We start from the raw sequence: 17,453 nt of genomic DNA on the forward strand, positions 1-17,453 counted from the left end.
AAGATGAGGTATATTATTATATACCTAAAGCATTATGTCTATTATATATTACATATTACATTATAATAATACAGGAATTTGGAAAGTGTTAAGTTTGGAGAGGTAGAATTGTGTAAGTTACCCCTGAGTCACTTCTTCAAGGTCCTCTGTCTCTCAGAATCTAAGAAAAAACTGGGTTCAAGTTCCTAACTAACTCATAACCTGGGAAAATATAACATCCAAACAAAAATCTCTGAAAATTATAGAGTTTATTTAATCCTCTTCTTTCTATCATTGACCATGAATCAATTCAAAACAAACTAGATATCCTTTACTAGCTTTCAGAGAAAATCAAATTATTAAAGTGTGTGCCACTTCTGTTTAATTTAGTACTATTACTCAGCAATCAGAAAGATAAACACATGCAGTTTACAGCAACATGGATGGAGCTAGAAGGGATCATGCTCAGTGAAATAAGCCAGAAAGAAAAAGAAAAATACCAGATGGTCTCACTCATAGCAGGAATTTAGAAAACCTAAATAAGAGACCAGGAAAAAGACTAATCAATACAAAGTAAAAATCAAAATCAACAAGCAACTATAAACCAGAGACACACTGGGTGGGAGGGGCAGGGAAAGGAAGGACTAGAGTCAAAATAAGGGGGAGGGGGTGCAACTGTATGGGGAATATAACCAAAATGAAAATGCATACATTGTGCAAAGATGAAAAAAGATGTAAGAATTATATAAAATAAAATATTTAAATAAAAAAAAGAAAAAAAAGAAAGCAAACACACACACAGAAGAGTTACCTGACAAGCACAGTAAATAAAGAGAATCTGGCTAGGAAAAGAAGTAAAACTACCGCTATTAGTAGATGATATGATATTACACATAGAAAATCCTAAAGATTCCATCAAAAAGATATTAGAAACAATAAATGAATAGAACAAAGTGGCAGGTAACAAAATCAACACACAAAAATCCATAGCCCTTTTACATACAATGAAAAGGAACAAAAGATATTAAGAAAATAATTCCATTTATAATTGTTCCAAAAAAGAACTACATGTCTCAGTCTCAAGTAACAAAGAAGGTAAAAGTCCTACAAAAAGAGAACCCCTAAGATGCCATTAAAAGACTCAGATAGCAATATCAGGTGATGGAAGGATAACCCCTGCTTATGGATGAGGAGAATCAATGCAATCAAAAGGTCAAAATGGGGCCTCCCCGGTGGTGCAGGGGTTGAGCGCTGGGTTGCGAAGCTGTCCATAGCCTTTGCAGCACAGGTTCGATCACCAGCCACCAGACGAGGGTCCCACAAGGCTCGCAGACCTCTCCTGCCTCCCGCTGCTCCCCTCATCAGTGTACTTGTTCAGTCTGCCTGTTCTGCTCTCCGCTCTGTCCCTGGTGAATTCTCTCACCCTCCCGCGTTTCTGACTGTACCTAGTGCTTGTACAAATGATAAGTAAAATCTTTAAAAAATAAAAATAAATGTCAAAATGGCTATCCTGACTAAAATGATGCACAAAAAGAATGCCACACCCTTCAAAATACCAGCAATATTTTTCAAAGAAATGGAAAAAAAAATACTGAAATTTATGTGGAACCATAAAAGCCTCGATTTTAAAAGCAATCCTTAGTAAAAGTGGAGAAATGGAGGTATCACATTACCTACTTCAAACTTGACTATTAAGCAACAGGATTTAAAATATATGGTATTGGCACAAAAATAGATGTATAGACCAATGGAACAGAAGTGAAAGGACACAATGGAGTAAGTCCACACATCTGCTAACACCTAATCTCTGATAAAGCATCGACGACCATAAAATGGGGGAAAGATAGCCTCTTTAACATATGGTGTTGGGAAAAGTGGAAGCCTGTACATAAAAGAACAAAGTTTCATTGCTAGCTAATACCATACTTAATAAGGAACTGTGAATGGATAACAAATTTATATCTAAGTCCTGCAAGAGTAAAATACATAGAAGTAAACATTGACTTTAAGTCCCAAGATATAAGCAATAAAGATCTATTTGGTGAATCAGCCCCTATGGCGAAGCTGTTAGGCACAAAAATAATTGGGATTGTCTCAAGCTACAAAACTTGCATAAAGTAAAATAAAATATAAGACAATTAAATAGAGAACTTATTTTTTTTTTTTGGATTTTCTTTTTTTTATTATTATTATTATTTTTTTTAAATAAATTTTATTGTTATATTCCCCATACAATTGCAGCCCCCCCATTCTGACCCCAATCCCTCCCCTCCCGCCCCCGCCCCCCTAAAAGTGTCTCTGGTTCATAGTTTTTTCTTGATTTTGATTTTCACTTTCTTATAGTTATTCATTTTCCTGGTCCCTTATTTAAGTTTTCTAGATTCCTGCTATGAGTGAGACCATTCGGTATTTTTCTTTTTCTTTTTGGCTTATTTCGCTGAGCATGATCCCTTCCAGCGCCATCCATGTTGCTGCAAATTGCATGTGTTTATCTTTTTTGAATGCTGAGTAATATTCCATGGTGTATATGTACCACATATTCTTGATCCAGTCATCTATTTTTGGGCATTTGGGTTGTTTCCAAAGCTTAGCTATTGTAAACAGTGCTGCTATAAACATAGGGGTGCAGGTGTTCTTTGGAATTGATGTTTCTGTGTCCTTTGGGTAAATACCTAGGAGTGGAATTGCTGGATCATATGGAAGCTCTATGTTTAGTAGGTCCAGAAATCTCCACACAGCTTTCCACAGTGGTTGGACCAGTTTGCACTCCCACCAACAGTGCAGAAGAGTTCCTTTTTCTCCACACCCTCGCCAACATTTGTTGTTGCTAGTTTTTTTAATATGTGCCATTCTCACTGGTGTAAGATGGTATCTCATGGTAGTTTTGATTTGCATTTCCCTGATGACAAGTGATGTTGAACATTTTTTCATATGCCTGTTGGCCATTTGCATTTCCTCTTCAGAGAAGTTTCTTTTTAGCTCTTCTGCCCATTTTTTGACTGGATTATTTTCTTTGTTGTTGTTGAGTCTCATCAGCTCTTTGCAGATTTTTGTGATCAGTCCTTTATCATTAGTGTTGGGTGCAAAAATGTTCTCCCAGTTGGTGGGGTTTCTCTTTGTTTTTGTTATTGTCTCTTTTGCTGTGCAAAAGCTCTTTAATTTGATGTAGTCCCAGCTGTTTATCTTTGCCTTCACTATCACTGCTTTGGGTGATGTGTCTGTAAAGATGTCTTTGATGTGCAAATCACGTAGTGTTTCGCCTATATTTCCTTCTATATATTTTATGGTTTTCAGGTCTTATGTCTAGTTCTTTAATCCATTTTGAGTTGATTTTTGTGTATGGTGTGAGGTAGTGGTCAAGCTTCATTCTTTTGCATGTAGCGACCCAGTTTTCCCAGCACCATTTATTGAACAAACTTTCTTTGCTCCAATGCATAGTCTTTGCTCCTTTGTCAAAGATTAGTTGACCATAAATCTGTGGGTTTATTTCTGGATTTTCTATTCGATTCCATTGGTCTGTATGCCTGTTCTTGTTCCAATACCATGCAGTTTTGATGATTATGGCTTTGTAGTATAGTTTGAAGTCTGGGAGTGTGATGCCTCCATTCCCTTCCTTTTTTTTCAGGAGAGCTTTGGCTATTCGGGGTTTTTTGTGATTCCATATGAATTTCATCAATAATTGTTCTATTTCTTTGAAGAATGACATTGAAATTTTGATTGGAATAGCATTGAATCTGTATATTGCTTTTGGAAGGATGGCCATTTTAATAATGTTTATTCTTCCAATCCATGAGCAGGGGATGTCTCTCCATTTCTTTGTGTCTTCTTCTATTTCTTTTAACAGTGTTTTATAGTTTTCTTTGTATAGGTCCTTTACCTCTTTTGTTAGATTTATTCCCAAATATTTGATTTTTTTTGTTTCAATAACAAAAGGGATGGTCTTTTTGATTTCTTCTTCTTCAGATTTATTGTTTGTGTATAGGAAGGCTACTGACTTTTGCGTGTTGATTTTGTATCCTGCCACTTTACTGAACTGATTGATGAGTTGAATTAGCTTTTCTGTGGAGTTTTTGGGGTTCTCTATATATAATATCATATCGTCTGCAAATAGTGATAGTTTGACTTCTTCTTTTCCTATTTGGATTCCTTGGATGTCTTTCTCTTGTCTTATTGCCCTGGCTAGGACTTCCAGTATTATATTGAAAAGCAATGGTGAGAGTGGACATCCTTGTCTTGTTCCAGACCTTAATGGAATTGCTTTCAGCTTTTCACCATTGAGAATGATACTGGCTGTTGGCTTGTCATAGATGGCCTTTATGATGTTGAGGTATGTTCCTTGTATCCCAAGAATTTCAAGGGCTTTTATCATGAATGGGTGTTGCACTTTGTCGAAAGCTTTCTCAGCATCTATTGATATTATCATATGGTTTTTATATTTCTTTTTGTTGATGTGTTGGATAACGTTGATTGATTTTCGGATGTTAAACCATCCTTGTGCCCCTGGAATGAATCCAACTTGGTCGTGGTGAATTATCTTATGGATACATTGTTGGATTCTGATAGCTAAAATTTTGTTGAGGATTTTTGCATCAGTGTTCATTAGGGAGATTTACTGTAGTTTTCTTTTTTTGTGTTGTCCTTGTTCAGTTTTGGTATTAGTGTAATGTTGGCTTCATAGAACGTGTTTGGTATTGTCCCTTCCTTCTCAATTTTTTGGAAGAGTTTGTGAAGGATAGGCACTAATTCGTCTCTGAATGTTTGGTAGAATTCATTTGTAAATCCATCAGGTCCTGGGCTTTTGTTTTTGGGGAGGTTTTTGATTACCATTTCAATTTCGCTAATTGTAATTGGTCTGTTTAGGTGTTCTATTTCTTCTTTATCTAGCTTTGGGTGATTGTAGAGTTGTAGGAATTTGTCCATCTCCTCTAGATTGTTAAACTTGTTTCCATATAACTGTTCATAGTAGTTACTGATTATTCTTTTGATTTCTGCTGTGTCCGTTGTGATTTCTCCTCTTTCATTGATGATCCTGTTTATTTGTGCTTTCTCCCTTTTTTCTTTTGTGAGCCTGGCTAGGGGTTTGTCTATTTTATTGATTTTTTCAAAGAACCAGCTCTTGGTTTCATTGATCTTTTGGATTGTTTTTTTAGTTTCAATTTCATTTATTTCTGCTTTGGTTTTTATTATTTCTTTTCTTCTACTGGTTTTGGGGGTTTTTTGTTGTTCTTTTTCTAGATCTTTGAGCTTCGAGATTAGGTTGTTTCTTTGCGTTCTTTCTTGTTTCTTGATGTGAGCTTCTATTGCTATATATTTTCCTCTTATTACTGCTTTTGCTGCATCCCATACATTTAGGATATTGGTGTCCTCCTTGTCGTTCAATTCAAAAAATTTTTTAATTTCTTCTTTGATCTCCTCATTAGTCCAATGGTCTTCCAGTAGTGTGGCTTTTAATCTCCATGAGGTAGGAAAGTTCCTTGCCTTCTTTTTATGGTTTATTTCTAGTTTGATGCCTTCATGGTCAGAAAAGATGGTTGATATGATTTCAATCTTGGTGTATCTGTTGATGTTTGTCTTGTGCCCCAGTATGTGATCGATCCTGGAGAATGATCCGTGTGCGCTTGAGAAAAATGTGTACTCCGTTTTTTTGGGGTTTAGTGTTCTATAGATGTCTGTTAAGCCCAATTGCTCTAGGTCCTTATTTAGAGCTTTAGTTTCTTTACTTATTTTTTGTCTTGTTGATCTATCCATTGTTGATAGTGGTGTGTTGAAGTCTCCCACTACGTATGTGTTTTCTCTGATGTCTGTTTTCAGAGAGGACAACAGTTGTCTAATATATTTTGGTGCTCCTTCGTTTGGTGAGTATATGTTAATGAGTGTTATTTCTTCTTGAAGTATTGTCCCCTTGATCATAATGTAGTGACCATTGGGGTCTCTTTTTATCTTTTTGAGTTTGAAATCTGTTTTATCTGATGTAAGTATAGCTGTTCCTGCTTTCTTTTTTGGTCCATTTGCTTGTAGGATTGTTTTCCATCCTTTAACTTTGAGCCTATTTTTATCTTTTGTAGCTAAATGTGTTTCCTGGAGACAGCAAAAGGTTGGGTTTTGTTTCTTAATCCAGGCTGCAACTCTGTGTCTTTTTATTGAAGAGTTTAGTCCATTTACATTTAGAGTTATTATTGATATGTTAACATCTGTATTTGCCATTGTGTTTGTCTTTCCTTTGATTTTATTTATTTATTCTTTTAATAACTTTTTTTTTGTTTTTTTTTTTTTGGCCTTCTTTCATTGTTATTCGTCCCTCTGAGGTTCTGGCTTTAGGACTCCTTGTAGTATTTTTTGGAGTGGGGGTTTAGTTGCAATGAAATTCCGAAGTTTCTGTTTGTCTGGGAAGGTCCATATTCTTTCTTCAAAGAGGAAGGAGAGCTTTGCGGGATAGAGTATTCTTGGTTGGCATCTGTTTTCTTGGAGTCTGTTGACTATGTCCCTCCACTCTCTCCTTGCCCGTAGTGTTTCTTCGGAGAAGTCTGATGTCAGCCTGATTGGTTTTCCTTTGAATGTTATCTGTTTCTTCCCTCTTGCCAGCTTCATTATTTTTTCCTTGTCCTGGATTCTTGGGAGCTTTACTATTATGTGTCTTGCTGTATTTTTCCTTTCGTCGTGGAAGTTTGGTGTTCTTCTTGCTTCTTGTATATCAATTTTCAGCTCCTTCTTCACATTTGGGAAGTTCTCTTCAATTATCTCTTTGAATATTTTCTCTGTTCCTACATCTCTCTCCTCTCCTTCTGGTATTCCTATAACTCTTATATTTCCTTTCCTCATGGAGTCAGATAGTTCCCGAAGTCTTTCTTCGTTCTTTTTCCTTCGTACTTCTCTTTCCTTTTCTGTTTTGGTTCTTTTTATTTCTGTGTCTTCAAGATTACTTATTCGTTCTTCCATTTCATCTATTCTGCTTTCATTGCTTTTCCCGGAATTCTTTAGTTCTTCCATTAATTCTTTGATCTCCTGCATTTCTTTTACTTCCCTCTTTAGGGACTCAATTTCTTTCTTCTGACCATTGTTTTCCCTCTCTAGGGACTCAATTGCGTTCTTCTGATCGTTGATTATTTTTCCCTTATCATTGTTTTCCTTTATGACTTCTGTTAGTTTTTTAATCACGGCAATTTTAAATTCTCTTTCTGGAAGGCTCAGAAATTCTTCCAAGTTATTGTCTTTGCAATCTGGGGGCTGGCTTTCTTTTTGTGGTGTGCTTTTTCTCTGGAGAGTTGCTAGGTTGCGTGTGGTTCTTCTCCTCCCTACTGTCTGTTTTCTAATTTGCCGTATGCGTTGGGACACTGTGTTGTTGGGACTGGCCGGCATCTTGGGTGGGCTTCTCTGTTCCCCTCTGGTTCTTCCAGGAGTCATTTGTCAGTTTCAAGCAGCCTTTACTGGAGAAAGGTCCCTGTTCTAAAATGCCGATGTAGGGACACACTCCCCTGTGCGCCTGGTCTACCCCGGCGGTGGGTTCCTGCTCCCCTCTGGGCTTGGACTGCAGGCCAGAGGGGGTCTGGCGTGGGCGAACTTCCCCCGCTCACCTCTGGCTCCTGAGGAAGCCTTCTGCAGGTAGTCTTTACTGAAGAAATGTCCCTGTTCTAAAATGGTGATGTGGGACACACTCCCTGCGCGTCTGGTCTCAGGCACACTCTTCTGCGCACCTGGTCTGCCCCGGCTGTGGGTGCTCGCTCTCCCTGTGGGCTCAGACTACTTGTTCGGAAGGGGCCCGGTGTGGGCTAACTCCCCAGCTGGCCACTAGCTCCTTCAGGAGCCTCTGCTGGCTTCAAGTCGCTAGGTGGCGCCAGAGATCTCTCCTAGAGCCCTTGGGGAGCTGATTTTCCACCCCGTGGGACAGGGAGCAGAGCGGGGATGGTAGGGTACACCTCAACGGCTTTGGGGTGCTGTGTCTGCCTTGTGCCCCACCGTCGTGGGGAACCCACGCCCCTAATTTCGTGCCCCGAGTCTCAGTTCCAAAGCCCTCAGTTCCAGGATGCGGGCTGTAGCCCAGATCAGTGGCGCGGGAATGGCGCCTTTTGAATCCCGCTCCCCTGCCTGGGCGCCTTGTTCCTGCTCACTCAGGATGGGCCTCCGCAGTCTCCCCCTAATTTCGTGCCCCGGGTCTCAGTTCCAAAGCCCTCAGTTCCAGGATGCGGGCTGTAGCCCAGATCAGTGGCGCGGGAATGGCGCCTTTTGAATCCCGCTCCCCTGCCTGGGCGCCTTGTTCCTGCTCACTCAGGATGGGCCTCCGCAGTCTCCCCCTAATTTCGTGCCCCGGGTCTCAGTTCCAAAGCCCTCAGTTCCAGGACGCGGGCTGTAGCCCAGATCAGTGGCGCGGGAATGGCGCCTTTTGAATCCCGCTCCCCTGCCTGGGCGCCTTGTTCCTGCTCACTCAGGGAGGGCCTCCGCTGTCTCCCCGCAAGCCTAGGTCGCAGGTGCGGGGACCTGGGCAGCAGGCGCGGGGACCTGGGCAGCTGCGATCCGGTCCGGCTCCGCGCCACTTTCCGCGTGCAAGCTTACCGGGCGGCCGGGGCTGTGTGCTGGTGCTGGTCTCCTCCCGGGGGGTGGGGCTCTCTTTAATGGCGCCTGGAGCTCGCTTCCGCGGCGGATCCTGCAGGGTTCGCCTCAGCTCCCGTTCACGGGGTGTGGTGGCTGAAATAGTTCCTTTCCACTCACAGTCCCACTTGCTGCGTCCGTTTTTCTTGTTGGGCGTTTTGGTTTGTTGTTTCCCTCGTCTCTGCCGGTCGGAGAGTGCCGACTTTGTGGGCGGGGGAGGGGAGCAGGGTTCTGCGCTTCCCTCCCTTCTCGTCCTCTTTTATGGCAACTTTCTTCTTCGGGCAGTTTGCTGGAGTAGTCCGTTTATCTTCCGTGTCCCAGTTCTCACTGGGACCTGCCGCTTTTCCTCCCTATTAACTTTTTTTAATGGGAGATCTTACTCGCAGCGTCTCCTCGCCGCCATGTTGCTCCGCCCCCCTCTAAATAGAGAACTTATTGAATGGAAGAAAATATCCACACACTATATAAATAATAAGAGACTAATAGCCAAGTTATATAAATAAACTCATACAATTCAATGACAACAAAATTTAAAAATGGGCAGCAGATATGAGCAGATATTTTACCAAGAAGGATATCCAGAGGGCCAAAAGACATGAAAAGTGTTCATCATCACTCCTAAAAAGAGAGATGCAGATTAAAACTACAATGAAATACCACTTTATACCTGTTGAGAATGGCACATACTAAAAGGACTTCCAGCAACAAGTATTAGAGAGGATGCAGAGAAAAAGGAACCCTATTACACCATTGGGAATGTGAACTAGTGCAAGCATTGTGGAAAGATACCTGGATTTACCTTAAAAAAAAAAAAAACAGCACTAAAAATGAAAAGAACACACCATGCAGAAATCCCACTTGGGCATATATCCACAGAATGTGAAATAATCAACGCTCCCCCCCACCCCCGCCACCGCCCATGTTCCATAATGTTCTTAGCAGCCTTATTTAAAGAGTAGCCTAAATGTCCATAGACAGATGAGTGAATCCAGGAGATGTGGTATAAGCACACCATGAGTATTGTGTATCTATAAGAAAAGATGAAATGCAATCGTTGTCAACAAAATGGAGAGAATTTGAGAGAAAAATATGCAACAAAGTAAATCACAATGATAAGAACAAATATTGGACATTTATGTAGCAGATGCTTGGACTATTGACTATTTCTTAACTAGAGAAATGTTTATTATTGTCTTAAAACAAATTCTCATAAATCTAGGAGAATATCTTCCCAAAAATTTATCTTTTCTTTGGAAAAATAATTTAATTTCAAGTTATCACTGCAAAATAAACTTTTTGTTTTATTCTAGTCAACGAATACAAACATAAAACTGATTTTTACATACTTATGCACTCTCAAGTATATGCCCTTTATTCCTCTTTCCTTTCTCCATTCTATAGTACCTAATTTCAGAGACACGATTCTAGTTTATCCTTTTAAATTTATGCAGGAGAAAAGATTCCTTTCCCACATAGCTGTTGTCACATAATTACCTAAAAAAAAAAAAAAAAGGTTGAAGCTTAAACTCATGTGGGCTATCTCAGTTGCCTACCCTTTTTCCATTGATGTTATTTCATATTCTTACTTTCCTCTAACCTTAGAGCCATAATTTTTCAGTACCGGATGATTATCTTCAGAATATCTAGGTCAATAATGTAATCAACATGAGTTAACAAAACCAAACAATGATATGTAATCAACAAATATTTAATTTCCTGATACTGTTAATGATCACCCTGGATCGGGGTGGATTCAATGATAGGTGTTTTTACAAGGAAAATCCCATACACAAGAAGAGAAGACAGATATAAAGAAAAAGGCCTTTGAAGATGGAGGTAAATATTGGAGATTCTTGCCTATGGAGGCACCCAGACACAGAAGCAGCAGGGAAGGACTCTCTTCTGCAACCTTGAGGGAGGGCGAAACTGCCAGCATCTGATTTCAGAATTCTGACCTCCAGAACTCCCAGAGAATAAATTTTTGTTCTTTTAAACCACCAAAATTACCTTAATTTTTTATTTTTAATATTTTATTATTGAGATAGCATTGGTTTACAGCACTGTGTATGATTAGGGGAATAAATTTACACCTTCTCAGATGTAGATCCGAACACAACAGCCACCACCATAGTACTCCCATCCTAATTAGTGCAGACCACTGGGCGCTGCCCACTTTGTCTCCCCCATAGTATTCCTCCAGTGACCTCAATTCTACAGTCATATTTCTGAGGTTTCCACTGGCTGAGTTTTGTCAGTTCATTTATTTTGTTTCCCTGTGTTTCACATATGAGCAAAATCATCTGGAATGTTTCTTTCTCCTCATTTAGTTATACATCCATGTTGCCATAAGTGACAAGATTTCATTTTTTTTAAACAACTGAGTAGTATTCGTGTGCGTGTGTGTGATTTTCTCAATCCACCCCTCTGTTTTGGGGAATTTAGATTGCTTCCATAACTTGGCTATTGTAAATAGTATTACAAGAACCATAGAAGTACATGGTACATAAATCCCTTTGAATTAGTGTTTTTGTATTCTTTGGATAAATATCAAGGAGTGGGATTGCTGGATCATATGATATGTTGTTTTCAATATTTTGAGGAACCTCAATATTATTTTCCAATGGACCAGTCTATATCCTAAGCCTCATTTTGACCTGATTTAGCAGATATTCATTTTCCTAAGCTCAATTTATTTGTCCTTTGTTAGGATCTGTCCGTTTATCACTCCCTAAGGGTATCTCATATTTTCTATAGCTTAGAAATTCTAAGTGAGAGAACTCTAAGATGTTTAATTATTTAAAATTCAAGTGTCTAAAGGGTTGTCTTGACTATCTCTTCTCCCACATCCTTATTTCTGCCTGTAGCTTCTCTTTGGCGCTACTCACCATTCTTCATTCCTTAGTTTTGGCACAGAAATCCATACCCTATTTAACATTGAGAGATGAGAGCCCTCAAGCACTTTCTTTATTGATATACCTTAATTATTATGAAATCTTATTTTTTGTCTTTATTATGTTACAATCACTGCCCCAAATCTTCATTCAACATGATCAGGCATATAGCAGACAATCATTTTCAGGGAGTGTGAATACTTTGAATGTGAACACTTTGAATACTTCCTAAACCTTCTATCTAGAAACTATTGCCTCCTACCACAACTATTTTTCAACTCCAATATTTATGCAGCTGGAGTCCATTGGAGTGTTCTGAATTTCCACAGGAAAATATAACTGTTTATCTGTTCTAAATGGTTACTTGATCACCATAAATAATACAGATCTCAAGACCTCCATGACTGCTCCAGTCCTTTCCTTCTGCTCCATGGCACAACTAAAGTTTCCCCTTTCTTTTCTTTTTTGTATTTAAATTATATCCAAACCCTCCTAGTATTTCTCATAACTGTGACACCTTCATTTCCATAGACAGCCTCTTTAGTACAGTCCCTCATCTTCCTCCTTGACCTGCACTGTCCTCTGTATATCTTGTGGTTTTCAAGTACGGAGCCAATTAGACTAGAGATTCTTGAATTTGCTATTTGAGAGGGGTATTTTAAAGCTCCCAAATAATTCTGGTCACAGTCTAGAACTGCTCTAATCTACTTTACCCTTAAGATCCTGCTAGGAAAATATTCAAATGCCAGTTGCATAAAGTCATTTACCAGGTGTGTGAAATCTAAATTCCTGAATCTCCCCATGTATTCCAATCTAATCTCGTGCTATAATTTACCTTGACAGCCTCCTCTCTGCCAATCTATTGGGTTGTCAGAAAAGTCGGGATGCATTTTTTTAACAGATACATAGAAAAATTAAATCATGACTTTTCTGACAACCCAATAATTTCCTCCTATTCTTTGGTTCTAAAAAAATTATCCCCCTAGCCCCACTAACAAACATACACATGGAGAACTGTGATCTGGTAAAGTATTTTTGTAGCATATTTATGGACATGAGTTTGTCTAAGAGGTATAAATTTTCCACAGGGAAACACTGGACACTGGAAATGTTTGAAAGTTTATAAAAACAGTGTGTAGAATATTTGAAATAAAGTCATACCCTTGCTCAAAGCCAGAATGCTTATTTATTCATTCAACTGTGTCTTCTTCAGAGAAGTTTTGAGGTAAATGTATACAGTATGTAGCTAAGCTTGCTAAATGAGCATCTTCAGAACAGCTGACATGAAGGAACAGCCCTTCTGTAACTTATCTTTTTTACAAAAAGATTTATTTATTTATGCATACAAGAACTGGGGTACAGGCCAGAGCTGCAGGGGGTGAGAGGATTCACCTGAGACAAAGCAAAGCAATATTTACTCATGCTCTTGGCAACTTCAGTTTTGTATTTCCCAACTTGTGACCACTTGCTATCTTGTGACAGAATCTTTCTGATTGGTGAAGCAATTCAGAAAAGTTTCTGATAAAAATTTCCTTCCTTCTTCGCTTCCCAGAAAGATGACATTTACAATTCTCTCATAAAAGAAACTAAAACCGAAACAAAGAACTGCAGTTTTGGAAGTGTGACATGTAACTATGATAGAGTAGACCCAGGCTGGGAAATGTTTTATATCAACTCAGGAATCGGAAATTTCTTCTAATGGAAGATAAGGTCTGATTCTGAATATAATAAGCACTTGATGCTGTTATCTTTTCTCATCTGGTTTTCCTTTTTATGAAAAAGTAGACAAGAAAGATGGCAACTCTATAATTGTAGCTCTTTCCAACCTTCACCTATTTTATTGTAATTTTCCCCAGTTTAAGTGTACATATTTAATTCCAATAGGAGTTCACTTTTGTCCGCTTCTTTCTCCTACTAGCGAATCAAGATAAATAAATTGACCTGTCCATATAATGTATCTAAATTCTGATCTGTTCTTGATAACCACAGATCTATTCCTAAATTTATTAGACTAATTGGCAATCTATTTTTTAACAGAAAAAAAATTGTCATTAAAACACTTCATTTTTTAAAAATTGATTGAAGGTTAATTGCAGTAACTAAACTACTAAACTACATATAATTGAAGTATACAATTTGGTAAGTTTTGACCATAACTAAAGTAGCCATTTCCATTACTCCCCAAAGATTTCATGCTTCCCCTTTGTAATCTAATCCTTTCTCCACTTTTCCCCATGTAGTCAATAATCTGATGTCTGTTGCTATAGTCATTTGAAATGTCTAGAATTTTATACACGTGGAATCACATGGCATGCACTGTTTTTAGCTATTTGCCTTTTTTCATTTAACATGATTATGAAATTGACTCATACTGTAGTATCAACAGTTTGTTCCTTTTTATTGCTTAGTAGCATTCCACTGAGGTAATGTTGATTTACAACATTGTATATAATTCAGAGGTAAGAGTTCACACCTATTCAGATATATGTTACCACACCACAGCCACCGAAGTGCACCCATAATCTTTCACTATAGTCCATTTTGTGTTTTTCCCTTTTTTCCCCCACACTGATAACCTCAGTTACACTGAACTATCCTTTGCTGTAGCTGTCGCTTATTTTTTTCTTAGTAATTATTTTTTAAGTTATTTGTAGCCTCTTTCCCAACCCTATCACTTTGTATATACATTCCATCTTTTTCTTTGAACATCAAACAAACAAAAAAATCAGCATCTCAAGGAAGCTCTTCTGACCTGACCCAGGGTTCTATTCTTACCAGAGGATTTGGAAGAAGAAATCCATAATCTTCAGAAATGTGAAATCTTCCTAAAGACAATGATGGTGTTGTCTTCAAATTCTGTCTTTGGGGTTCCATAATTTTCTTTAAAGAATCTGTGCTGAAGCAGCTGCTACCCCAAATGTATCAAAACTCAGAGTAAAGGGAGTTTCAAAATAGCATCTTTTTGTTGAAGTTATTCAGTAGTTTAAGCCACAGGGAGAACCTTGGCCTGAGGTTGAATTCCAGACTGCCATGGACCTTCTGACACAAGACTGAGCAAACAAACTCTGATTAAAAGAAACAGGCAAACAAAACAACCTCAGAAAATGAACTTTCCTTTCTTTTCATATATGTGTAAATGAGAAGATTGGTTATAATCCGAGAGACAAATCTATTCTACTTTAGAAAAGAAGAAATGAATTAGAACTTTGGTTATGGTTAATTCCAAAATTCTTGAAAGCAATCTGGTCTTTGATGAAGTTTGACAACTGGACCCGTATCACAAATGATTAAACTATTAAAACTAGACTGAATATTATTCAGATATTTCAGTGATTACTGATGAATTGGGTGAGCAGAAGTACTCACAATGCAAATTAGAAACATAGAAGTTTTCTGTATATAGTTTGAATAACATCTAGCCATTTTATTTTACTTTATTATTATTTTTTAAAGATTTATTTTATTTATACAAGAGCTGGGGTACAGGCCAGATGTGCGGGAGGGTGAGAGGATTCACCAGAGACAGAGCAGAGAACAGAACAGGCAGACTGATGAAATACACTGCTGAGGGGAGCAGCGGGCAAGACAGGAGAGGTCTGCTTTACCATGTGGGTTGCTCCGAGGCTGGTGGGGATTGAACCAGCACTGCAGAGACTATGGACAGATTCAGAGTGCTGTGCTCAACTGCCTGCTTCACCAGGGAGGCCCATCATATACCCATTAAAAAAAAATTTTGATCACATAAAGATATACTTGAACTGTATGTATACATATATATGTATATTTGTGTGTGTATATATATATATATATGAGATCAATTAAATATATACACACACTTCAGTAATGGCTAATCATATATATATAAATCATATATTTATAATAAATGAGGTAATTAATGGATGCCAACAAATGAGAAGAACTTGAGCAGAGTATTTTTATCAAACAAACATCTTTTAAGAATCTACCACTTAGATGGCAATGTTACTTGTGAAGTAAGTGCTACAGCCCCACTTTACAGATTAGTAAGCCCAGACACATGCATATAAATAACCCTGTCCATTATCATTCCACCAATTATCAGCGGAGTGATGACTAGCATTGAGGTATCTTGATTTCCAAACCATTGTTCACTAGATCAGGCTGTGAGGTTATTTTTCAAAGATGCCATCATAGTTTGAATTCACTTTAATGTGAAGTCAGTGATAAATTTCCAAACACTGCTCTGCACTATGGACATTTATCCATTGAACCCCAAAATTAGATCATGAGGTTGTAAACAAATTTATCTGGAAGAAAATTTACACACATTTCCATCTTCCTCCCTTTCTTTAAGATGAATATAAAATTAAAAAGTAATAAATGCTCTGATAATTAATTCTAAAAGATCTCACAGAGGGTTCATGTTTGAAGACTGTATTTCAAAAGTAATTAAGTGGAAAAAAAAGGTAAAGTAGTTTAGTGGGTTTGTAGTTCATTAGTGATTCATTTGTGGTTCACCTAAGAACTACCCTCTGTTGGCCACTTCCCCTCAATTCAATAACCAATCAATCTCAACCTTCAGTCTTTTATGCCTTCTAAAATGCAGCTTCTCAAATGTTGTATGTTTAATTATTGTCTTGTCCTTTCCTTCAGTCTCAGATGAAAAAATTACCCAGGTTTTTTTTTTATGCTAGTCAGATTATTTTTCATTCATTCCCTTTGTACCTTCTCAAGTGTTTACTTTGTCATAAAAGCATAGAACAATAAAATATTAAAAATGAAGGGAATATTACAGAATAAAAGTATCTACTCAAATATCCTCATTTAAACATAAGAGAAAACTGAAATTTATGGGAGTGAAATGACTTATCAAAGGTCAATCTTGGACATACCAGAATTGGATTGTAATCTTGACTTTCTGCCTCTCAGTCTACAACATTTCAATAGTTAACATAGCCAGTTGTCACTATATGTGAATCTCTATCACCTATTAGCTATGTGACTTTTTTTTTAAAGATTTATTTGTTTATGCATACAAGAACTGGGGTACAGGCCAGAGGTGTAGGGAGTGAGAGGATTCACCAGAGACAGAGTGGGGAACAGAACAGGCAGACTGACCAAAGTACACTGCTGAGGGGAGCACCGGGCAAGTCAGGAGAGGTCTGCTGTACCATGTGGGTTGCTGCTTCCGTGGGGATTGAACTTCTGCTGCAGAGACTGTGTATAAATTCACAGTGCTGTGCTTAACCCCTTGCACAACCAGGGAGACCTCTGTTACACCACTCTAAACTCAGCCCACTAAGGGACACAATGGACACACCTTCATGAAGTTTTGCTTAGTATCTTTTTGAAGAGGAAGTTGGTTAAACATACACACCCAGCAATTTCCTCTCTCTCTTTTTTTAAAGATTTATTTATTTATGCATATAAGAACTGGGTACAGGCCAGAGGTGTAGGGGTGAGAAGATTCACCAGAGACAGAATAGGGAGCAGAACAGGCAGATTGACTGAAATACACTGCTGAGGGGAGCAGCAGGCGAGTCAGGAGAGGTTTGCTGTGCCGTGTGTGTCACCGACCTGGTCAGGGATGGAACTCATGCTGCAGTGGCTGTGGATTGCTTCATAGTGCTGTGTCTTAACACCTTGCGCCACCAGGGAGGCCCCCAATTTCCTCTCTTAACAGTAAAAATTAGAATTTAAGAATTCTGGGTTCTTATAATCAGCTTTCCCATGAATCACAGTAGTTTCAGATACGACAAGGGTTCTAATTCTCCTAGATGAGGACTTTCTGGAAATGGACCCAAGATTATTCAGTAAGAAATTCAAAATTAAAATTTATGAGATGTCAATTATGTTTACTGATGGCAACATGAGATATACTTATACCCAGTTTCAGATGGATAAAGCCCAAAATCTGAGTTGCCAAAAACAACCAGCCCAAACAATAATAGCGCACTGAGACTGTTCTTATACAGCTCATTAATTTCTTCTTTGTTTTTAAATTGTATAGGACTTCCTAGT

At 38.3% G+C, this 17,453-nt stretch overlaps 1 protein-coding gene across 2 annotated transcripts in view; it reads right to left on the reverse strand.

The window, feature by feature from the left end:
• The window catches only part of IDO2 (indoleamine 2,3-dioxygenase 2), a gene marked incomplete at its 5' end in the record, with an annotated part of 56,090 nt that extends 41,763 nt beyond the window's left edge, over positions 1-14,327 (reverse strand). For both annotated transcript variants that reach the window (XM_084231045.1, XM_084231044.1), the window contains one exon: positions 14,229-14,327. In XM_084231045.1, coding sequence (XP_084087171.1) covers positions 14,229-14,327 — 99 coding nt within the window. The remainder of the gene's footprint in view (positions 1-14,228) is intronic.
• Between the last annotated feature and the right edge of the window lie 3,126 nt (positions 14,328-17,453).

The sequence above is a fragment of the Talpa europaea genome (assembly GCF_964194135.1).
Source record: "Talpa europaea genome assembly, chromosome: 4".
NCBI classification, from domain to species: Eukaryota; Metazoa; Chordata; class Mammalia; order Eulipotyphla; family Talpidae; genus Talpa; species Talpa europaea.